Here is a 24,927-nt window from a genome sequence, read left to right as displayed (position 1 = left end):
ATCCACGGGGCACAGATGACAACTATCTGCATAATATCCATCTTTAAGTCTAATAAAATTGTGCAAAACACAACAAACTGTACGTAGTTCAGTGATTAATAATTATCGCTACAGCGAAATTTCAAATGAAGATTGCTTCATGAATAGCGAGGAAAGCCCTCTATTTGTTGAATAACATATTACCGAACATAAACATTTGATATTTTGCCTCGGATAGGTACCCATGACAAGAACGCTCAGAGTCCGAGCCCAAGGTTTAGTTATAGACGTTATAGTTCTAAGTTCTAATGCTAGTTAGTCATATGGCTAAGGTACAAATTCAACATGTTTCATATTAAATTTTTTATCCTTATATTTTATTACCTACTATTTCTACCAAAAATTTAATAAACATAACGCTTAAATAAAAAGTCAAATGCATATTTAGCTCATATTTTAGTGATTTTAAGCACATAATACATATTTTAAATTTGTGACAACAAGAACTCCGGTTCCCACTCGCTAGACTTATGCCCTTATTGGGCTTATTGCCCTCAAGGCCTCAACCTATAAAATAAAAACCCTTTGATGTCAACGCTATCTAGTAACATTATTTTGAAAATTATTAATGAATTAACAATAAATATTGCTTAATTATTATGTTTGTTTTTTTTTTTTTAAATGTAGTTCTTAGAAATAATTTTGATGTAATTTAACTTTAATACTATTTTTTCGTCATATAGATTTGTAACCCCCTGTTCACTCTTCACTATAGTTACAATCCAGTCTATTAATACCATTATATTAAAATCTTGGATCTTGGTTAATAAATAATAATATATACAATGATACGGTAAATAGTTATGTTTATGTTAAACATAGGTTCTATTAACTAGAATTATACGGAGGTGGAATTTATTTCAGTAGGTATACCAATCAACAATTAAGTATTTCAATCAAAAATTGAATACAGTATAATATTATTATGTATAAAAATAATTTAAATTCTAAATAAATTATTTTAATATTTTTTTTTTTTTTTTTTTGATACCAAATTGTATGGTTATTTAAAAATTGCTGTTGGCTAATGGCTTTTTAAACTATATAATAGCGTTGATTTTATAATATATATTATTATAAAATTAATGATAATAGTTAAAAACATTGATTTGACTTTATGGTGGGAATTGACAATAGTGAAACCACTTATAAGGTTAAGGTATAACCACAGATTATTAACTGTGGTATAATTTGTATAACCAACCCGGACGGGGCGGGACTACGGCCAGTGATAAACATCGCTGATGATAGTTTACAACAACAACAATAAGTTTTACTGACATAATATGATAGGTTTATGCAGTATACACAATACACTGTCACACACAACTTACTTATACAGTTGTAGTTGCACACATTCTACTTAATGTTTTAATATTATAATGATAATATACCGTATCGTTTTGTTATTGTGTTTGGCCATAGAACAATTTTAGTTTGGCTTTGGTGCAATTTTTTTGATAGCCCGAAAGTTCGACGAAGCCGCATTCGTATTTAATTTCGAAAACCATGTTTTACAGTCATTGAATGCTATTTGTTATTGAAGAAATATTTATCACTAGATCTAACGATGTCATCTGCAAGGAAGAACAATTTACTGGTCAAAAACACAGGCATGAGTCTGAATGACAGGTATTATATATTTTTCGTCGTCAGAAGTGTTAGTTAAGTCAGTAGACTTAAGAAAATTTTTGATGCAGGTTCACACAAATACAAAAAAAATCCAAATCGGTTGTGGACGATGAACTTGTGAGGAAACACCGTATGCTCTCATTTAATATGGAGCGTAGACCTGAAGTAGCAGCTTCATTGTTATTGAATCAAGTATGTTTTCATTTTTAATTAAATTGTTATACCCACCTATAAGTATTACTCTTACATATTTTTGTTGTTATAGGAGTTTATGAATAGAGATCGACTTCGAGTACCACTTCCGCCACCCTTGCCTCCTCCAAGACCTGAAATCAACAAACATATGTATAATAGTATTATGCATAATATGATAAGACCAATAGATAGATTAGGTGTTCCTGTTCATGAGAGACTTTCTATAGGAAGAGTTCCAGTAGTGGAAGATAGAAGAAGAATAAGGAGACGAAGTAAAGTTATGTCAATTTTTAATATGTATGTGTTACATAATAAATGATTTATTTTAGGAGGTCCTAAGACTAAAATACGAAAATCTGTTAAGTCCAATTTAAACACAAATGAAAATAGCACAGGCAATACTAAGATTTCTAAATCTAAAAAGCGTCAAATTTCAAAACAGAGGTAAGTCATGAGAATTTTGTGTTTTAAATACTTGCAATTGTAGAATTAATAATTTTTACCACATTTAAAATTACTATTAGTAGGTAAAGTAATTAACTGATTAACATTACAAATATAGAATAGTGTATATCAATTAAATTCTATTAATAATATGAACATTTCTAATAATTCAGAATAATATTAGACTTTATGTCTAACGTTCTTACATTCATAAAATTTAAAAAAAAATTTCAATCAATATGTTTGGGAACATTTCATTTTATTTTATTTGTATAGCAAGTTGGTTATTGAAATTTAGAATGAAATGATCATAAGATATAATACACTCTTTAATATCTCACTATTTTATATGTAAATAAATAACAATTAATATAAAAATTGGATTTTCACCATATAAACTATTTATAGTTTTAAAGTTATTAGTAGAAAAACTTGACTCACAGAAATAACTTGAGTCTCATAAGCTAGAATTTAAAAATTCAGAAGTTGTTATTAACATCTAAATAATCAAATATTGTTGAGTATATTGAAATGTCTTACTTTAAAGTTTCAAGTTAATTAGTAAATCAAGGTCCAGTGAGATCTTAATTAGATGTTTCTCTTTCAAATATAATTTAAATCTGACTATTCTTTTTTTTCCTGTAAATTAATTTTTAATTTTTTCTTTATTTTTCCACGATGCCTGTCAAATTTGCAACATACTAGAAATTACCTATATTTTTGTCCCTTAAAAATATGGATCTGACACTCTAAGGACATGAAATAGGTACAATTATTACGCTTAATCATAATTTTCATATAATATGAAAGTTGTAATTATCATTTTGTTTTAAGGCTGAATCGCTGTTTCTTTTTTTTATCTGTAAAGTCAGTGTAATGACTCAAAATCCATGAGCCATCGCATACTAAATAAAATTAGTAACAACCTTTCCCTTTTTACCTGATATAAATTAAATTGTTCAGCTAATAAAATATTATGTGCATACAAAATTATTCATTTAAATAATTTATTTTATTAATAGTAATGTTCAACTTTAATATCATTCTAATATACATCATTTATAAATCTATATAATTATTTTTTTGTGTATATCTTATAGAGACCAGTTTCCTCGTAAAGAACAAGTAATTTCTAAAGAAGATTTAGACCAACAACTGGATCAGTTTATGTCGCACACTAAACAAAAACGAGATGAAGAACTGAATAGAGTCATTCAACAACATTCTTAACACAATATAGTAAAATATTTATTATTCAATTATTTGGTAAAAAATATTTCTAAGTACTGCCTTATTTCAAGTTATAATTTCTGTTTTGTAATAAACTTAAATTTCTATAAAACTGATTTAATTTAAAAACTAAATTTGATAGTTGTTAAACTTGAAGCTACATTCAATATTTTCCTTAGTGTTTAATTTTTCACATATATTGACTGTCTATTTGTAATAAAATAACTATAAAATTATAAGAAAAATATATGTTAATGAATTAGAATTTTAGGCGTATAATAATAAATATTATTAATTATTTTAATTTATTAAAGCATGTATATTTTGCAAAAAAATAATTATTTTGTGTATATGTTATTTAATGAATTTATAAAGAGTTACCGCTATCTCTTTTCTGATTATACTCAGTGGCGTCATTTGGGGAGGGGGGCAAGGTGGGCATTTACCCCCCTTGTCATTAGCGGGCTACTATCGGGCCGGTTGACTTGGCCAGCCCGGGCCGGGTATATGGTGCTAGTTTTGGGCCACAAGCCCGCAAAAATGATTCATAACATTCATGTCATTGCTAAATAGAATATAACCATGATTTGTGGCTCCTACTAACACGTAAATAATTATAAGGTATCTAACATCTGTATTCTGTATGTGCAGTGGTGGGCTGGACGAGTGGGATACCGGGTTTTCTGCCTTCCCTGTAGGCCGCTACTCGTATAAAATATTTACTTATTAATATTATTGTGAAATAATAAATTCAAATGTTATCGTCGTTATCGAATAACGGAATAACTAATAAGTAATAAGTATTTAATATTATTAAACTTAAAAATCCAAATTTCTGATTAATTTAAAATGCGGGAGGCGGGACCCACGGCTATAGAGTATAGATAATAATATTATCGTATGTATTTTAAACTTTTATTAATGATAAATATACAATAAAGTATTGTATGTTTTATTATATTTTTTGTTAATACCATTAACTCATATTTGGTGCAAATAAGACATAAATTGGGGTAAAATTCCCCTTAGAATATGTCATCATATAGTAGCTAGTAGCATTGAGCATATATTAATTACTCAATGCTAAATACTAATAGGTAATATAGGGTATCCCTCTATATATTATATTTTATATACCTATGTATTAATTAGTCATTGTTATCTTTCAAAAAAAATGTGTTATTTATGCCTAAAGTAACCACAGTTATCACAGATAACTAACTAGTTGTGTAAGATGTAAGAAGACTGTTTGTACTGAGATAAAAATGTAATTGTTAGCGAGTGGTTTTTTTTTTAAATTATGGCCTATGGGCCGGTCAAAATTTTTGCCCCCCCCCCCTTTCAAAACCTGAAATGACGCCACTGATTATACTACTGGGCCAAGATTTTTAAAATGGTTAAATGACTGACTGCCTAAAAGAATAATCTTTTAGAGTTAATAAACTCAAATCTCAATTAAATGTATAGAGTTACTTCCGCTACTCTGATTTCATAAATCTGGTAAATTTCACACATATGACATAATATAATTATGTATCTATGTACATCTATAGTATATGTATTATGTACTGTATTCAAAGTAGAAACAATTGTTGGTTGAGACAAGTTTTAACCTGAGACAATCAGATACATTCTCAGATGAATCTTCCACCGAATAGATGCACAAAATTCACTATAAGACTACCTATGCCCCTGCACACGAGTTGGCTGCCGACTACCATTCTTATTTTGTATAATGTATAGTAGTAAATTTGCAACTACTAGAATAGTCAATAAAGATACCTGGCTACTGATAATTGATTGTAGCTTTACCTAAAAGATGATACATACAAATAATATTAATAAACATTGAAGACTGAAGTTCAAACTAAAAATAAATATTTGTAAAATTTTAATTTTATTTAACTTATTTAAATACCTCCGATAAAATTTAAAAGTGTTGATGAAAATCATTATTATAAATATCAGAATACATTATAATTTATTAGACTTTTTCATTATTTGTTTATACATAAAATATTTTATAAATTATGATTATGTAAATAATAAAATATCAAAATAACAGTTTTAAATATTTGTTTGAATTACCAATTTCTTATCACAGATTTATATTCATTTGAAACGAGTTTTACAATAGAGTAGATATATTTTTATGTTAGACAAAGAAAATTATAATTATAAAATTAACATTTTTAACAGCCAATATATATATTTTTTAATGATTAGATTATTTGTTAACAAATAACAGTACTAAATAGTAAATATTAAAATAATTAATAAAATTAAAAAAAATTTTTTCAAACATGACATTTGTTATTATAAAGTATAACAGTTAAATTGACAAGAAAATAACTAAAAAAAATTTGTTTTAAACAATAATTCAATACTGTTATTGATCACATCTATCACAACCTGATGAAAACATTAAAAACCAATCACCCAATTATAGGAACAAAACATAAAATTAAACAAAAAAATAAAATAAAAATTGTAAGGAATGTGATATCTTGGATTCAGTATAACCTATAATTAAAACATTTATTTGAGACAATAATCTTGACAACAGGCAGTTTTCATGTAAACTGCCGATACTTAATTACTGACATTATTCTTAGTATATGGATTTCCACCGTGTTTTTCCCATTCTTTATTGAAATCATTTTCTAATATTTCAGCACCCCTCTTACGAGTTAAACCTGTTTCATCCAAACTTAGTTCACACATCTGCATATCATCCTTCCCTGAAATCAAAATTAATTTTATTATCTACAACAAATAATGTTTTTAATACATAACAAAGAAGTTTTTATAAATGAGATGTCCATTAACTAAATAATTTATCAATACTGGGTAAGTCTTACCGGCATTAAGTAAAATTGCTGGTTTGTCAGGATGTAGTTCCATTTGTCTTGCAACATATTGTCCATCAAAGTGTGCATACCACCATCCACGATGCTGATCTCCTCCAGATCCAGGTGATCTGGCAGGCGTACTTGAACGTACAAAAGGAATGCGAAAATAACGTTGGCTACTTATAGGAATTATTGGCTGTACCTTTGTATTCTGATAATGTTTAACTCCCTTTGACTGATTAGCTACAAAGAAATTGCAATGTAAAGTAGTACTTAATATTCAATTAATAATCAATAAAAATAACTTAATAACTTAAGTATAATTTGTCTGATTTACCAGTATCCATTATGGAACGAGGCACTCTCTCATTGTCGTCCATGTAAGTACGTTTTTTGTTCTTTGCTTTCCAAGCGTGATATACCTTGAGACGACGATGAAATTCTACTCTACAAGCCTATTGGAAATTCTATTGTCATAAATCACCAATACGATAAATTAAGCACATGGTTTTAGATTTACCTCTAATAGTTCAATGTCACAGGAAGTATTGATAGTATCTCTAAGTTCTGAATACTTCCACTTTGACAAATCATATTTACCTGTTGGTTGTTCTATATTTGTAGATCTCCTGTTTAAAATATACATTTATTTTCACATTAGTATTATTTATATTTATAATAACATCATCATACTTACTTTGAGTAGGTATTGGAGATATCTTCAACATAACTATTTGTTTCTTGTGCCAACCGTAAAGCAAGTTCGTGATCGCGTCGCTCTTGTTCCATTTGCTCTCTAAACTTAGCTTCGGCTAATGCAGCCTTATCAATCTCTTCCTAAATTAAATAATAAAAAAAAATTTTAATTGTATTATCTGTATAACTTGTAATATATGTTTAGATAAAACCTACTTTAGTTAAGAAAATATCATTTTTATGTATTTCTTCTTCGGCTTTACGACGAAGTTCTATTTCTATTTTTCTATAAACAAAAATTAGTTATAATTTAAAATTTAAAATGATAAAATTAAACATTCAACAATACTAATTTTTCTACTTACTGTTTTTTAATTTGTTCATCTTCTAACTTAGCATGTTCTTCTTTTTCCTTAGTAGCCTTAACTATTTCCATTTCAATTTGTAATTTAGCTAAACGTTGTTTTTCAGCTTCAGCACTTTTTTCAGCATTTGCTTTCTTTCTTAAACTTTCCATTTGTGAATTGGCTGCTTTAACCAAATTATTATAAACATTGTTTATTTCAGCTGCTTTGATATTTTCATTATTCTAAAATCAATAATTATAAATTCAACATTATGCCAAAAGTACAAATTATAATTCATTACTCTTATCTTATTAATTGCTAAATCAAATTCACATCGCAACTTTTGAGCATCTGATACACAGAGAGCATTATCTTTTTTAATTTGTCCTGCTAATGTTTCCATTTCATTTAATATGGTCTAAAAAAAAAAAAAAAACAGTTAAAATAATATTTGAAGTGAATAATATATAGCATTACACAGCTGCATAAACATATGTTAACTGTATACATTTTTAAACATTTGACAATCTTTAAGGATTTAAACATTAAATACTAAATAGTAACTTAGGATTAGTCTGTTAAATTAAATATTGACTGAGCAACATACCATAAAGCTACTAGTTAACTATAATTGATTAACTCACTTTCAAACTGTTTATTTTTTTTATTCCCATGTATCTAGGCCTGTGTTTCATTTTTGATAAATGCATTCTCACATTTTTTTGAATGATTATAAGATTTGCTCGTCGATACAATATTTTATTTTTCACTACAATAATATAAATGTATATGAGTATGAGAATAATGATAGTTTAAAGTTAGCAAAATATCTTAATTTAGTGGGTATATTATTATGAATATTTAAATTGATATAATGTCTTACATTTAATAACAGATAAAGCACACCATTGGGATTGTTTCCAATGTAAAGTAGTTAGATATTTCTGCACTTTTTCTATCATTTGTTTCAAGTTATCTGGATCTGAATGCATAATTGCATCAAATTCAGCAAATTTTCCTGGTCGAAAAAAAACTTTTGATACACCAAACTTGTAATCGCCTTCATTAACTCCAACTGCTCTGAACAATGCCTAAAATAAATATAAAACATTAAAATAATAAATTATCAATTAATTAATATCTATCTATAAGTGATATAAAAATGTATCACAAAGAATTATATTTCATACTCATTAATTACTTTAGAAAATATTCTTGGTTCAAGGCGAGCAAGCTTTGGAGGCAGTCTCTGTTTGTACATATCATAAAGTTGTTGAAATGGAGCTCGCGATGGAAAGCCTTGTTGCATAAGCTCTAATACACTTGTCATGCCAGAACACTGTAATTGGGATAGAATTGATCCACCATCTACCAGATGGTCTACCATTTTGTCATTTGGTTTAATACATCTAACGAAGTTTGTACCCTATCAAATAATTAAAACAGATGACACATTGTTTTATTCCAAAATTACTTGACTTACAGTACTCCTTAATTTTTCCATGAGCTCAGCCAACTGACTCTTAAATTTTGATCCAACACTTATGAAGTTCAACTTTCCTTTATTTGCACATTGAGTGCTGGTAGCAAATAGACTTTGTAAGAATGGATTGTTACTTTCTTGAACTAGACCTTCTAAGTTAGCATGAAGAGCATCATTATTTTTATCGATGAATTGACTCTGTAAAAAACAACAAATTTAATAATTCTGTAAGTATTTTACAATTTGAATTTTTATTTTTACTGTAATAAAATAAAAAAGACTAACGTGTATTAATATTAGTAAGACAAATAAAACATTAATTGCAGTACAAATTTAAAACAAAATTTATAAATATTAAATATAATGCTTAAATTTAATTTTAAACTAAAATAATAATAAATATAATTATAATACAAAAAGAAATATGCATTAATGCTTACAGTTCGATAACACACTGCTCCAGCAAAATGTCTAACCATAAAACCTTCATCATCTCGTATTTCTCGATGAGATTTAAGTCTTGAAGCTCTAGCTAAAGCTAGTCTAAAGTGCCCCTGCCAACGCTTATGCACTTCGGTAGTAAAATGTTCAGAACTTTGTTTGGGCAGTTTTGATTCTTCATCCAATAAATTGAATATACCACCATTTTTGGATTCAATTAAATCTGAATATTATAATTATATATAAATAAAATGGAAGGAATACAAGAATAATCTATCGTATATTCTATATAATTTCTTATGCTAATTTATTTTTTGTTGGTATTAACACAACTTTATTTCTGATAATTTAGTCAGTCATCAAAGTATAACAGGTATGTTTATACTATTAGTATAATATAAGTAACTACATATTGTGTAAAGCATGATTCATTATTTTTTAAATTGTTATAAGTTTCATCTAATTATTATTAGTTGGTATAACACCTATTCTACTATCAACTATAATAACTTTTATTTACCTATACAATCTTGATTGTCAACAAATTCAATTTTTCTTACAGCTAGGCCTTCACGTTCATAAAGCATTTGTTCCTCTTTAAGTATGCGTTCATTGAAAAATTGTTGAAGTTTTTCATTGCAGTAGTTTATGCAAAACTGTTCAAAACTATTAACAGTGAAATATTCTAAAAGTAAATAATAGTCATTAAAATGTTTTGGTAATTTTAATATTATGTCATAGTAAAATTAATTTCTTACCAAATCCAGCAATATCTAATACACCTATATAATAATTAGATGCCTTAGATGGTATACTTGAATTTATCCTATATACAATATTATCAAATAGTTTTCCATATATGGCTTTAGCAAGTGCATCTCTAGCATTATTTGCTTCATATTGCTTTAATGGTACCCTATAATTTGAAAATGATATAATTAGTAAACCAGTAAACAGCATTAATATAAATAAGTATTGAATATTATTTCATACATAATTACGGTCCCCTTGAGTCCACCTCGATTAGTCATCATTACTTTAGTAATAAGTGCTTGTCGGAGCTCGTCAAAGTCAACAGATAGCAATTTGGCAACTATAGACAAACTACTTTCAGTTTGTTCTGTCACTTTGCAACCACCTTTAGTACTTTCAATGTTTTCTTCGAATTCTATATTTCCCAAGTGTAAAACAGCTGCTACAATCGTATAAATGTCGCATCTTTCTTTATTTGATAGACCAAGTCTACTCAAAGCCTACAATTAATGAAAAAAGATTATTAAACAATTTTAAATTTTGGATCAAAGAAATAACTAACTTCATCCATTGTAGAAAATCCTATGACATCATCTAACATTGGATCTTTAAGACCCCCTTGTTTATTTTGAAGTTTACTCTTTTGATCATTTTCCAATTTTTTACTAGTTAGGTTGTTAGTAAAATATTGAGTACATCCTTTTCTCAAATACTAACAAAAATAAATGCTATTTATTTGCTATATACAATATATATTTTCTTAAAGTCGACTTACATTAAAAGTATCAGGATTGTCAAGAGATAATTTACCGCGTAAATCAGATGGGGCTCCAGCACACAGCAAATAAAATACATGGTAATTACGTTCTTCTGAGCTTTGAATACAAACTCTAGATTTTTCAAGAAGATAATGACTGATATATCCTCCAACAACAGAACATGAATTATCAAAATGAACTTCCATAAATTTTCCAAACCTTGATGAATTATTGTTACGTGTTGTCTTAGCATTCCCAAAAGCTTCTAAGACAGGATTTGCTAAAAAAAAATATACAATTACACTAAGAACATGTTTCTAATTAGTAGGTATCTAATAATTAATGTAGTTACCATCTAAAATTTTTTGATCAGCCGCTGGTCCATTAGATGATCCCCATTGGTAGCATAGGTATCGTAATAAATGTTTTGTAGATTCTGTTTTCCCAGCCCCCGATTCACCAGACACGATAACAGATTGTGATTGTTTAAGCACTTTCATATCCCGGAATGATTTATCAGCTAGATATAAATCAGATAACGAGCTTTTATATTTAAGGATTTCTTATAAATCATCATGTATAATATGTACCAATCGCAAATATATGAGGTGGTAAAACGCCAAGAGATTTTCCTTTATACTTCTGCATAACATCAGTTGAATAAAGATTTTTTATTTCTATGTAAGGATTAACAGATATCAGTATGTTAGCAACATAGGTCTGAAAAATTGTTCGAATAAAGGTAATTAATTTAATTATTATAAATTATTTTTAAGAAAATGAATGGCTGTTTAAAAAAAAAAAAAACATTTAAAAATATACAAAAAGATTTAATGTTATACTTAATGTAGGTACTATGCAAGATATCATAGAAGGTAAATGTTTTTAGTTCAACTTTGATTAATTTAAAAATATAAATATGACATTAAATAGGTACCACAATGAAATAAAATTATAAATTAGGCAGGTACTTACGTAAATCTTATCTTTTGAGTATCTTTTTTTGACATTGTTTAATAATGTGGCTTCATTTAAATGCATCAGAGAACCTGTAAATTAATAATTCAATTTATAGCCACCATACCTACTTGTCTTAAATTTGTAGTACAATGTTATAATATGCTTACAATTATCATCAACATCCTTATCGTCAAAATGAGGGTTGGCTGTATACATGCGATCCAGAGGCAGAGTAAATTGAGCTTTTGATGATCCAACAGGTTGTACAGTGACCTCATCCATTCCTAGATCTACAATCGTGGCCAGTATAAAGCCTTCTTTGGGCTCCGGCACCCAGACAACTTGATCCATCCTATATTACAAAACGGATTTCAGTCAAAAATTAATTAGGAACCTAGGGTGGTCGAAAACCAAGACACACGTCTTGAAAAATATAATTATTCAAGTGACATAAAAAATGTAACTAGCGATGCAGCGTGGCATTAAATATTGGATGTAATCCAAGGGTTTGAGACATTTGGAAAACCGATTTTATGAAAATATGTTCGCGGACAAACGCAACCGTTTACCTTTTGGCCATTGCGGACAGACGATTTTTAGGGTGTGGAACTTATTGCGTCCGACCTTTTATGGCCACACGTGTGTCGTAGGAAACTGAAGAGCGACAAAAGCACCGAACGGTTCCGGGACGACGGGGGCCGCAATCGGCCAAGGCCATCGCAGTATTATAATATTATTGTGGTCCGTATGACCGTATGACGGCCGCCGACGAAAGTTCAACGTAACATTTCGCAGTTTCGCACGACAATAAGGTCGCCGGTGCAGTGGGCGAAGGGGGGTGGGCGACTGATAGTACAGCGGCGCGGCGGCGGACGAGTTTACTGTTTACTGTATTCGACCCATAACCACGGTCACATCGGCATCGACGTGATTACGGTTGTGACGTCTGAACGACATTAAAATCTCAGAACAGGTGAAAACCGAAGCGTACAATTATGTTTTATGTGCATATTTTAAAATTTTATTATGGTTCGATGGTGAGATGCCGCGGAGGCGTTTAGTCGTAGTAGTAGCAGAAATGTTGGTAAACTGTTGAGTAATATTGTCGCTAAACGTTTATCCGTGAAGATAAAAGGTATTACGTGATATAATAATATCTGAATGCTGTTTCGTCAATTCAATCGTTTAATGTTTATGGTTTCAATAACTATGCATAATATTGTTGTTGGGTATAAAATGTCAATTGTTTATAATTAATTGTCTATACAATTATATTGGTAGTAGGAGGTAGCTGATTCGTCAGGTGTTTTGTATCTAGCGTGATTACTGATTTTATGTATTAGGTATCATCATTCTGTGTCTTATGATACTTAATTACCCTAGAGGCCTAGATCATGATCTATAAATATCTTTGTTCGTGCCTTAGATTCACGTAATATTATATATTTATATGGTTACCTATACAATAATATTACAATTAAACATATACATTTTAATAATATTTTAGTTAGGGTTACAGGTAGGTAAGTAGTAGATACCTACACCTATTATAATATGTTATAAAATATGATAAAATAATATTACATTAATATATTATTATATATCAACTAGGTATTAACATTTTTTTAGTGTATTGCTTGACGGCTCGACCGATGCAATTTGGCATACACAAATAATAGTTACAATATCGTATAAATTAACAGATTTGTTCATACAGCTGGAGTATACGACATACCTGACTAATTTATAATCAGTTTCTGATACTTCTAAGCACTTAAAAGGATTCGGAGTCAGTTTTCATTTTCAAAAGTTATAGAATTAGCTGACTGTTATATTGCTTAGTGTATATTGATTATTGGGGCCGTATTCTTTATTCAAAAACCAGTCAGGTGCTAACTTATTACATTATAGTATAAAATATAACGTTAGAGGGCAATTATTCATCTAACCTACCGTTCCGTTCTAAAAATTTCTTTTCCTGAAAAATAATTAACTGATTTGACGAGAGACTAGAGAGTATTAGATGTCGGTCGGCGTTATTCTTATAATAAAATTATCAGAATTAGCTTTAGGTATACAAAAACAAATTATATTAATTTTTTGTATAAAAATATATTTACATATTTTGATAACTTTAATGAATTACGCCAGCATTTAACCTTAAATGCTTGAAAAAAAAATGTGACTGTATTTTCAATGTTATTCAATTATAATAAGAGAAATTTCTGAAGAACCTATTGCATTCATGTTGTAAGCCTTTTAACTTTTTTTCGATTGTTCAAAATCAAGGCCAATACCAACCATACATTTCGGGGGGGGGGGAACCCCTAATCCTTCCCCTATATACGCCACTGACCCTTTATATTTATAGACGATTTTCGCTTATGCTCGGGAAGTCGTTACCGCCTACCTATATAATACATTATATTATAGTCTATAATAACCACTATACACTCTATAGGGTATACTTATACTATAAATCTAATCTACACACCATTCATAGAATAACTCTATGAGACCACTAGTCTAAACTATAAATAAATATTATTATAAAAACTAATTTAAAAAAAAGTTCAAAATTATCGATATATTTATTTTGTATACCAACATTTTAGAAATGTATTCTGCTTCTGCATATGAAATTAAAAATATAAATTGTAGTTTAAAATATTCAATAGTTTAACCTACAATGTATGTACATTTTACATTTTACATTTGTTTTATTAGAAAAACTAACTTACTATTATTAGTTGTTACCTACCTAAGAATTTATTGATATTGTAATATTTGATGTATAATAGAATGTCTGTAGTAAGTATAGTAGGTTTAGTTATTACTTCTTATGAAGATATGTACTTGCAGTGTATTATAAATGTATTAAGTACATAATATATTGTATCGTGTATACATATACTCATTACTGTGTTTCGTTACAGTTGTCACCATCACTGCATGTATATATTGTTGTGCGACATGATGGTAATTTGACCGATTACCATGATAAAGAAAAACTGTGGGTTCCAATAATAAATATATAATAATATAACAATATACCTATCATGAATTGTTTTCTCACGCAAAATTTAATATACAAAGGTGTCTACTTTCAAGGCCAATTTTCAATTACAAAATAGTTTTTTAAATTTTAAGTATTCATGATTAATTTGAACTTTAAACGCTTGTATATAGGTATATAAAAAAATAGTACCTACCTTATATATTTTTAAATTTTTAAAAGAACAACTTTTATGGGGTTCTCGCATAAAATGTTTATGAATTTTGACCGAGTCTTAACATTTTTATCATCAGTTAAAAAATTAAGAAAATTTAAAATGCTTACAAATAGCATAAAATTAAAACAGCTGAAATGCAAAAGTATTGAGCACTAATACCTATTAATATTTTGAAAATTATTATAAGTTTAGAGAATTAGAATTTAAACAACATTAAGATGTTTCATATTTCTATGATAAATACTTTTTGAATTACAGTCAAAAACTAAAATACAGTTTGATGAGAAATCATAATTTTATGAGAGAAAATCCAATTTTGTCAAAATTGAAAATTTTAACTTTAAATGCTTATAATAAATTACAAGTTATTATGGATTAATGATCAACTTTTTCTTTTATTTCCAGCAGATATTACTGTTCGAGAGTTTACCCACTGGCCACTACTGTTAAGTGTTAAGTAACGATAAAAAACAATCATAAAACTCCGTCGAATTGAATCTACAAAATACGAAATGTTATTGTCTCCTTCACGGCTTCGACGGATACGTACCTACACAATGCGTGTTAGGTATTGTCAACACTCTTTACCGTTACGTAAAGCATATTATATTTTATAATTTTTTATAATAATGCATAGCTCACGTCTGTGCTATTCTCAGCTTTTTTGAAAGGGGGTAGTTAATTTTCGACTATTATTAGAGTATTAGACCACATTATGTATTCATTAATTTCTATTTCTTCATTATATATTTTATATGAAAAAAATAAGGTAAAGGGAAATATGATACCCTCATCTCCTCGTGAGCATGTCTCTGGCTCAAGTTCTATAGATGACTACCGTTTTTGTTGTTTAAGTTTCTATACAAAATACGAACTCGATTTTCTTCTTCAGATGACTACAGGTTAGTTATCATAGCTTATCGATATATTACCAAACTTAAAAGTATATAACTAATTATTATTGATTTTTATTGATGAAATAGTGAAGTGTTATAACTATACTTTACTTATTATACATGTAAGATAATACAATTTTAAAATGCCCATAACTAACTGAGGCTTCAGCCCAAAAGTCCAACCCCTAGATACGGTACTGGTACCTATCTTTATGATTGTAGATTTTGTCTTTGACAACATGTCATGCATGTTCGGCGTGCTCTTAAGTAGGATACGATTAAGAAACCACACAAATATAAAATAATATTAAATACATTATACATGCACGAATGATATAGACCATAAGTGACAACTACTAAACTACTTTAACTGCCAAGGGATTAGTATTGATTGTTCGGTAGGTATGCCTATATAAATAATATCGGTAATTCAAAATAATTTAATAATGTTTTAAGTTTGATGACCTATTTAAATTCACCAACGGTGATGAATGTTTCTATTAATCTTTTCCTGTAAAAATAATAAAATAGCAATAAAAACTCAGTGGATTAGCAAAATTTAAAAAGGACTTGTAAATACTCCACTCTTAAAATCAGATAAAATTTAAATAGAGGAAACGAGTATTATCATTTATCTTCAAAGCAATTATTCTTTTACGATTCTACTGCAAAATATAAATATAAATTTATGATTTATTAATATAGGCACCTATATTTAACAAATTAATTGCACAGAATATCTATATACTTATGATCTATATCAGACTGACCGACTACATATTATAATATATTTATATTAAAAATAAAAACATAACTTTAAATTATAAAAATCACAAAAACGTATTGAATAAAATGTTAATACATTATGTACGAAAAATGGATCACTGTTTATAGATATAATATAACGTAGGCTTTAAACAATTATGAGATTCTTAAGACTCTACTTACTTACTATTTATAATTTTTATTTATAACAATTTAATATATTAAATCTGATAAATAATGTAATTTTCGTTTGACGAATTTTTTGAAGATGGCTTAATAAGAACATTCCAGGAAGTATCGACGAAGCTTAAAATATTAACTGTTTAGTGCATTTTTTTTTAAACAATGCGCAAGCCCATCATTATTTACACGTGAATACGTGATTAGATATTATACGTCCGTATAAACACTTTAACCTTTATAATTATTTACGAATTGACAAATTTAAAATACGTAGTGATATTTATGATAGCACTTAGGTACATATTAAGTACTTACATAATTTTAGGCTGAAAAAAAAACTACAATTTGTTGAAAATCGTTTTTACTGTTTTTAGATAAATATTTATTGACTGTAGATTGTACAAGGCCATCGTATCTAAATTTCAAAGAACCGTATCAAAATTAACGAAACAAATCGAAAACAATTCAACATCTATATATATTTATTATTTATATATATAAAATATATATAAATATATATATGTTAATATGTTATATATTTATATAGGTATTTTTTAATTCACTATTTTGTATATTATACATTAGTACGTTAAATTAATACTTAACACTTAAATAAAAAAATGCATTTATCGTAGTATTACGTCATGTACCTAATATGTATTTTAATATATTTTGTTGCATTGTATTTATAAATTATAGGTACACTAAGTAAACATAAAATAGAACATAATAATTATGTGAATCATTCACCAACACAATATAGACAGACTCGGCCCTTTTCAGCTCCATCCAAATTAATATTTATTATTAAATTAACACACGTCAGTCAGTTTGACAGTCACTATATCGATATGAGTGAAATTCAAATATAATACATATAATAATTAACAGCCATCGTTTGATATACCTAAAGTACTATTTTAAAATATATCAATAATTTTAAATTTGTTAACTAATCGTGTCTAAGTATTGATAAAAACCTATTACTCAAGTGCTTTGTAACCCCAGCTACGGAAAATGTATCCATTATAAGTAATAGATATCCTTCTTTGGATAACAAACATTGTAAATTGTAATAATAGTCCGCCTCACTACATGTATTTTTTATTATACATTTTCTTTCAAATTACACATATATAAATCCAAACTTAAATGCAAATTTTTAGATCCGAAAATTGAATTTTATAACTATAATTTTATATAAACTATAATGTTCTATTTTAAATTTAAAAATTAATAATACCTATTAAGTTATACCTACCAATAACAAAAATACCTGTATTAGGTACTGTAAAATGTCTAGTTTACATTAATTTTTTGATGATTCAAAATTGTTTATAATACAATAGTAAAGTTGTACATAGTAGGTAGGTAATTTAAATAATAATATATGATATAATATCATTATTCCTTAATATCATCTACTAGCTGTGAATAAAGATTGGTATACTTTATTTGTGGTCCAATGAAAGTTATTCTTCGATTTTTGTCATGATTCTAAAAAATGAGTAATAATTGATTACAAACTACTTTAGTCAATTAGATTATTATCGAATTTGTCGATAACACTGGTAAATAATATACTTTGCATCTGTTTCACATAACAATCGACGTTATTCAATACTTTCACTGTATATTATTCAAGGTTAGGTTACCATTTGCCTTATGTTATATTAGACTTGTAATGAATACCGAGGGGAGGATATGGGGGATATATCTTCTAACTGCTTTTTTGTAAATTGTTGTATTAATCAGATTTAAAGTTTAGTACAGCTTATGCAAATTTATAATAATGAGTTTAAAAAAAAACCGTAAAAAAATATTTATTTCCCTCTGATGGTAGGTATATTTCAATTACATCACTGATAATAGTATAATACAAATTACAACCATGAAAAAAAAATCAAATACAAAGATTGATGACCATCATTTCTTTGTGAAGCGTATCGATTTATATATTATACTATTCGAATATAAGCTGGAAGTCAACGAACGGATGTATAAATTTATACAACCTCTATTGTGAAAATAAAATAAAATATGTTGTACACTTCAGTAATTTATTTAAGGGCGAAAAATGATAACATTTTCAAATGCGTTATTTACCTATACCTTTAAATGCTTTAGTAATTTGTCTACTTATTTTATGGGTGGCAAACAAATTGGTATTTGTTGCAATGGTAGCATTGCGCTAGAGGGAGAGGGTGTTGTATAGGTATAATAACACCATGACCATGTTAATTTTTTAATATTATGCATACATAATTAAATGATGAAAGTCATTATTGTATTACCTTATCTTACAATACCTATAACCATTATTTAATGTATAAAATTAGTTTCAAAAATAAATATTTGTATCAATAAATATAGTATATTTTAATAGTTTGTCCGTTATAGAGTTTTTATTTTTTATAAACGAAGGCAGAGAGCTAGTACGCAGTACATATAACATTGGTTGGAATTTTTTTTCTATCAAAAAAGAATTGTGCTGTTCATTGAAAATTTGAATAATACGACCTTTCTCAAAAAACTAAATTTTATCGTTATCATTTATCTGTAAAGTTAATTTTTAAATTGTTGTCTACATAACTTAGTTTACTTGTACATATAGGTCTTTTTTTATTTAGATAGAATTTTTGATCAATTTTCAATGTAGGACCTAATAGCATTAAAAATTTTCGTGAGCCTTAATTTTTAATGTGCGCTCCCGGAACTGCAATTGAGTCTGCAACTTTGTGTACGCCTATGACAATGATGATTATTATTGTAACAATGCTAACATATTGCAGACGTACAAAATAACGTATACCTACTTTAAATTGGTTCTTTCTAATAGCCAGAAGGCACGACGACCGATACATGTTTGTTTATGTTATGAAACTTCAGACTATACCTATTATGATATAGGTATTATAGTCTGTGATGAAACTGTAAATAATAAATAGGTAGAATATTATATACAGTATATTATACTGCGTGAAATAATGCAAATAATGTCATGATAGGTAAATATGGTTGTTTTCAATTGTACAATGGTACATAAATATTTTACTTATTAGTTCGCGAGTGCAAATTGAATAGATCGTCATATAATTGTAAGCGCATTTACACGAATAAAATTCTGTTTCGGTCAAGCATGATTCGTCGTCACTCGTTAATATTGAATAATAGGTTTAGTCTATTTTATAAATTATGATTCGTAACGTTAGAATATAACATTATAATGCAGCGATGTTTAACGCGATATGTGTATAAACAGTTGCGAGCCGATCATTATAAAACGCAGGTGTTGGCGCTATTTTATAACATACATACCTAATACCTATGTTATTATTATTGTTATGGTCTGTCGAGTCTCGAGTTAACGGAAAATTAAACAAAAGCGAAAGGGTAAAACACTCGTGAATTGTTGAACCGAAAATGAGTAGAATGAAGTGTTGTACACAGAACACACTATACACTTATAAACTTATAACTATATAGTTATAACGTATCATAATATAAGTGTTTATACGTATAATGGTATTGGTATATAATATAATATATTCATACTTGAAAACTTCATTGTAGATGATATTTACGCACCAAGTCTTTAGTCTTGTATATCTATATTACTATTAAGAGGACGTCGCACCCGCATGCATTGTCTCCGTCTTACATACGTACTATATAGAACATTTTCGTTCACTAGTTTTAATAACGCGCTGTTAGTTTTGATATTAGAGTGATTTGACCCAGTATCAAAAATTTAGGTAAGAACAATATCTGTGTTAAATGAGTTAAGTGCATTGTCAAATATTCATATTTACCATAACTAATTTAAGAATTTAAATATCCTAAAAAATCACAATGAGAGAACATATATAATATTCTTACCTAAAAGTTTTAAAATGGGTCAATTCACTCTAATATTTAAACTAACAGCACACTATTGAAACTAAAAAACGAAAATTCGTGTGTAAGACGAAGACATGAAATATATCACCATGAATTCGGTATATCTCATCATGGGAAGTTTGTTGTAGATCACTTGTCATGTTTTCAAAAATGAAACTAGGTTGGTAAGTTTATAATAGTAGATATATGCACATTATTTTAAGTTAGATCTATATTAATTATACGATACTGTCTATAGTTTAAATATATCTCTTTAATATCTAAGCACGCATTAGGCTCTAAACTGTAGGCTACTTGCAATGCAGACCGGTGTGCCAGTGCCGTATTTAGAGGGTGGGCTTTTGGGCTTCCCCCCGAGAAATCTCAGGTGAGGTATTTTTTTTTTTAGTAACGCGTAATGGGTTCATATCAGAGTAATAATGTTGACGGACGAGCTTAGATTTAAAATATTGTGACAATTTCCATAAATATATTAAATGCATAATACATCAAATAGCATGTATATATATATATATATATATATATTATATATGTTTTGAAATTATTTCCTATTTTCCTATATAGTTGAGTATGAATGTTTAAGCTCCCCCCCTCCCCCGAAAACCAATCCTGGGTAAGGCACTGATACAGACAACAGACTACTGAGTATAATAACTACATTTTGTACTACAATATAATACATATAGATATAAATAAATTATAGTATATACATATATACAATACAATACTACGTAGCGTGTAATATATTATATATCCGCGTAATTATGGTGGCTCTACAGAGCACTTTCTTAATTTTCACCTAGTACACTAGTACCTACCTATATATATATGATATACAACATATCTATAAAGAAAACGAATTACTATTCGAATCGTGTAAAAGCACTAGGTTTACCCGCAAAATAATACGATAAATAAAACAGAATCTAGAAAACGAGTAAACCGCCGTAAACCTACTACGTTTTCATCCAATTCGATAGTGGTTTTTACAATGCATTTTTAGGTACCTACCTACCTACTTCTCGAATGCAGGAACTCTGCACGCCTGCGAGATGCCGCTGCGCAACAATAATATATACTAACGATCTGAATTGCGACGATTCGATAAAAATATAAATAATAAACGCGAATGGTTGTATACAGTAAGTTGTCGTGACGTTACGATGTCAACGGATGAATTATTTAACCATAAGTCATAACCGCTATTTTATGTGGGATCGATCCAGGTCGCGTATTCACCGGGTTACCTACCACAGTCGGCATATTGCAGTCTAAATTATTATTATTATCATTTAAACATCAAAATGTCCGCAGTCATTACGGATGTGCACGACTGAATACTCGCGTTATAGTCGAGATGTACTCATTTGCCCACACTCTGTAGTATAGGTACCTATACAGAATAACTGCAGAATCCAATCTCAATCGAAACAACCGTTAAACGCGCTGCGGAACACGACCATAGAAATATATAAAAAGATAATACAAACGCGATCGAACAATCGGCCAAATCGCGACGGTCGGTTTACTATATTGCTATGATTAAAATGTCATCAGTAATTCACAGCATGATAATATATGCTGGATGATTTTTATTTCGAGAGTGGAAAAAATATCTATTGAAATAAAATAAATATGGAAATTTTGTTAGTTTTGGAAATGCCTGTGATTTTGATGAATTTATAGAAAACATTTAAACTTATAAGCTTTTAAAAAAAAATTGCATTTGTAGGTATATTAAAATATATGATAACATAAAATTATAAGTACAATTTACGATTAATCTTGTATTAGTTGTATTACATTTTTTTTTATCAAGCATACAAATGTTTATGATCAATATAATTATTAACAAATTTAATGAATAAAAATAATATTTTGGAAATCGTGTATAAAGAACTGCAATTTAAGTAATCGTGAAATGTTTAAAGTTTCTATATTTAATATTATTATTTTATAGGCCGTACATATATATAAGTCACTCCACAGTCCATATATAAGTAAGTTGGTATAAGTTACGTATTATGTATAAGGTTATATAATATATTATGCGATGTTTTCATTAAAAATTAGTTCAAAATTCCGTACGACTGCTGACTATTAGAAAAATAATTTATTAATATTATATAATATGGTATACAAAATTTCGATAGAAGTATACACTTAACGCCGTCTCTTGGCAGAATTGTTTTTCGTATGCAATAGTTTAGAATTCACATAAAATACGTTCGAAATGGACCGTTGTGGTTAGTCGAATTACTAGGTCCACTAGAAACCTGAATACAGCAAAGTGACTTCCTAGGTTTAAAAAAAATGTTTTTGTTTTATTTACATTTATGTTAAAATACCTACTATTTACCAACATTTAATATAAATATACGTACAATACAGTAATACTGCAATTTTAAGCAAATATTAAAGCAGAAGTGCTACACCGGTATCATATTATGCTGATTTATGCATTTACATATTATGTATAATAGTTGTATGGTTACATGCATTGTGAATATTAGGATTTAAGAGGATTTGTTATCACTCTTTATTATAACAATAAAACTGCATTTTTATATTATGTATATTAGCGAGGAATGTATGATTTTTGATAATGTAGTAAATGCTCCAAAAGTATCATATAGGTATTATTTATATCGATTAAAAATCGTATCTATCAGTGTAATCATCATTCGCGGCCAATGACCAATGTTGTCGAGGCCTTGTTCTTTATAATAAAAAAAAAAAAAATCGTATCTAGTATACCAAATACTAGTAGTTATAACTCTGAACAGCTTGAATCCTAAAGAAATAGTTTTTAGTTTTTCGTAGTAGCTTCCTTAAATTTAAAGAGAAACCTTCAAACACAATCGTGTAGCCGTGTAGGTATATATTTCTGCAGAAGTGGTTTTAACCAAACACTACTCAGAATCTTTTTTTGAATACGACGGAGTATTATTGATTTTGATTTTATATAATAATGTATTTATTTTTATTTTTTATTAGATTATATTACGTACAAACTGTAAATGTCAAGTTTTATAATAACCGAATGTGATAGTAGGTACTATAGAAGTTTTAGTATGTCTGAGGCTTGATGTCGAATAGAATAAAAAATCAACTATCGATTGCACTTTTTAAAATATAAGTTTCATTTTGATGATATTTAGAATGTTTAGATGTATTGGTTAAACAGGATTGGAAACGTTCATAAAGGGTGATGAATGCTGTTTTTAAAATGGTTGGAAACGTAGGGAAGTTCATATGTTGTTAAACTTGAGTGTTGTTGAATGTAAATTTGAATTGATCACATTTTTTTGTTAATTCGAAAGTTAAGCGGTTCACTATATTTATAAAAATATTTATTAATAATATATTACACCGCTATCATGCACTGTGGTGAACTACTTATTCGAACTGGCCAACTGCTTGTTCAACGTGTTTCTACCCTTGCTACGAAAGATTCTAAATATAAACTACTTAATAGTTAAGATGAAATTTTTATATCTGTTATACACAATATTATACATAACAATAACTACGTATACACATAGTACATAAGTATCTGCATACAACGTAGGCACATTGTAATTTGAAAAAGTTTTGGTTTTTTTTTTTATGGTTTCCTCTGTTTGGTACGTGATATGAATATATTTTTATGTGAGGTACTGAAGCAATGGTCAACCGCGTGTGTAGTAGTATAATAGGTATACCAAACGAAACGAAAGAAACTGAATAAATTCAATTATTATCATAATATACTTTACTGTAATATAATTAACCTGGTTAAGCTGGTCGATGAAGCCTCGGCGTTAAAATAATATTATGGCAGCAGGTGAGAACTGAACGGGAAAACTGTGGAGTATTAATACTTATAATAATAAAATCAGTGTATTGATGATCACACGGGTATATTATTAAAATATTACATTATTATGAACACGATCTTCGACCGGCTATATCGAGTAACAACCGGCGAGGACTACAATATATTACCGGCTCACAAACAGTATAATATTGAGTAACCACTAAACATAATAATATCACACCACCTACGGAGACATAAGCGACAACCAGAGCGCACGTACTAGCACACACACACGACACGCGGAACGAGTAGCTTCTATCA

At 28.3% G+C, this 24,927-nt stretch overlaps 2 protein-coding genes across 4 annotated transcripts; one reads left to right on the top strand and one right to left on the bottom strand.

Annotated features, from left to right (window-relative positions):
* Positions 1–1,320: 1,320 nt before the first annotated feature.
* On the top strand, positions 1,321–3,878 carry LOC107163303 (uncharacterized). The gene is made up of 5 exons (XM_015510658.2): positions 1,321–1,671; positions 1,740–1,863; positions 1,937–2,138; positions 2,196–2,310; positions 3,411–3,878. Exons 1-5 carry the CDS (start codon positions 1,610–1,612, stop codon positions 3,538–3,540), a joined length of 633 nt encoding a protein of 210 aa, XP_015366144.2. The 5' UTR covers positions 1,321–1,609; the 3' UTR covers positions 3,541–3,878.
* Positions 3,879–5,502: 1,624 nt separating this feature from the next.
* Positions 5,503–24,927, bottom strand: jar (Myosin heavy chain 95F jaguar). 3 transcript variants are annotated; one of them, XM_089222400.1, is made up of 24 exons: positions 24,728–24,927; positions 24,581–24,653; positions 11,998–12,182; positions 11,846–11,919; positions 11,461–11,590; positions 11,223–11,390; positions 10,888–11,150; positions 10,675–10,824; positions 10,353–10,612; positions 10,118–10,275; positions 9,880–10,044; positions 9,359–9,582; positions 8,919–9,116; positions 8,637–8,861; positions 8,319–8,526; positions 8,080–8,204; positions 7,737–7,853; positions 7,454–7,677; positions 7,305–7,374; positions 7,090–7,229; positions 6,913–7,021; positions 6,730–6,847; positions 6,402–6,635; positions 5,503–6,281 (listed from the first exon to the last, which is right to left on the bottom strand). In XM_089222400.1, exons 3-24 carry the CDS (start codon positions 12,179–12,181, stop codon positions 6,133–6,135), a joined length of 3,693 nt encoding a protein of 1,230 aa, XP_089078526.1. In that variant the 5' UTR covers position 12,182; positions 24,581–24,653; positions 24,728–24,927; the 3' UTR covers positions 5,503–6,132. The 3 variants fall into 3 exon arrangements, with proteins under 3 accessions (XP_089078526.1, XP_015366165.1, XP_015366164.1); XM_015510679.2 differs by having other exon boundaries at positions 24,581–24,927; XM_015510678.2 differs by lacking the exons at positions 24,581–24,653; positions 24,728–24,927 and adding an exon at positions 12,400–12,660.

Source organism: Diuraphis noxia, unplaced genomic scaffold (genome assembly GCF_037042655.1).
Source record: "Diuraphis noxia isolate RWA-SAM2 unplaced genomic scaffold, SU_Dnox_SAM2 contig0003, whole genome shotgun sequence".
NCBI lineage: Eukaryota > Metazoa > Arthropoda > Insecta > Hemiptera > Aphididae > Diuraphis > Diuraphis noxia.
Note: the sequence above shows the minus strand (reverse complement) of the source record. Positions and strands in the feature narration are given on the sequence as shown.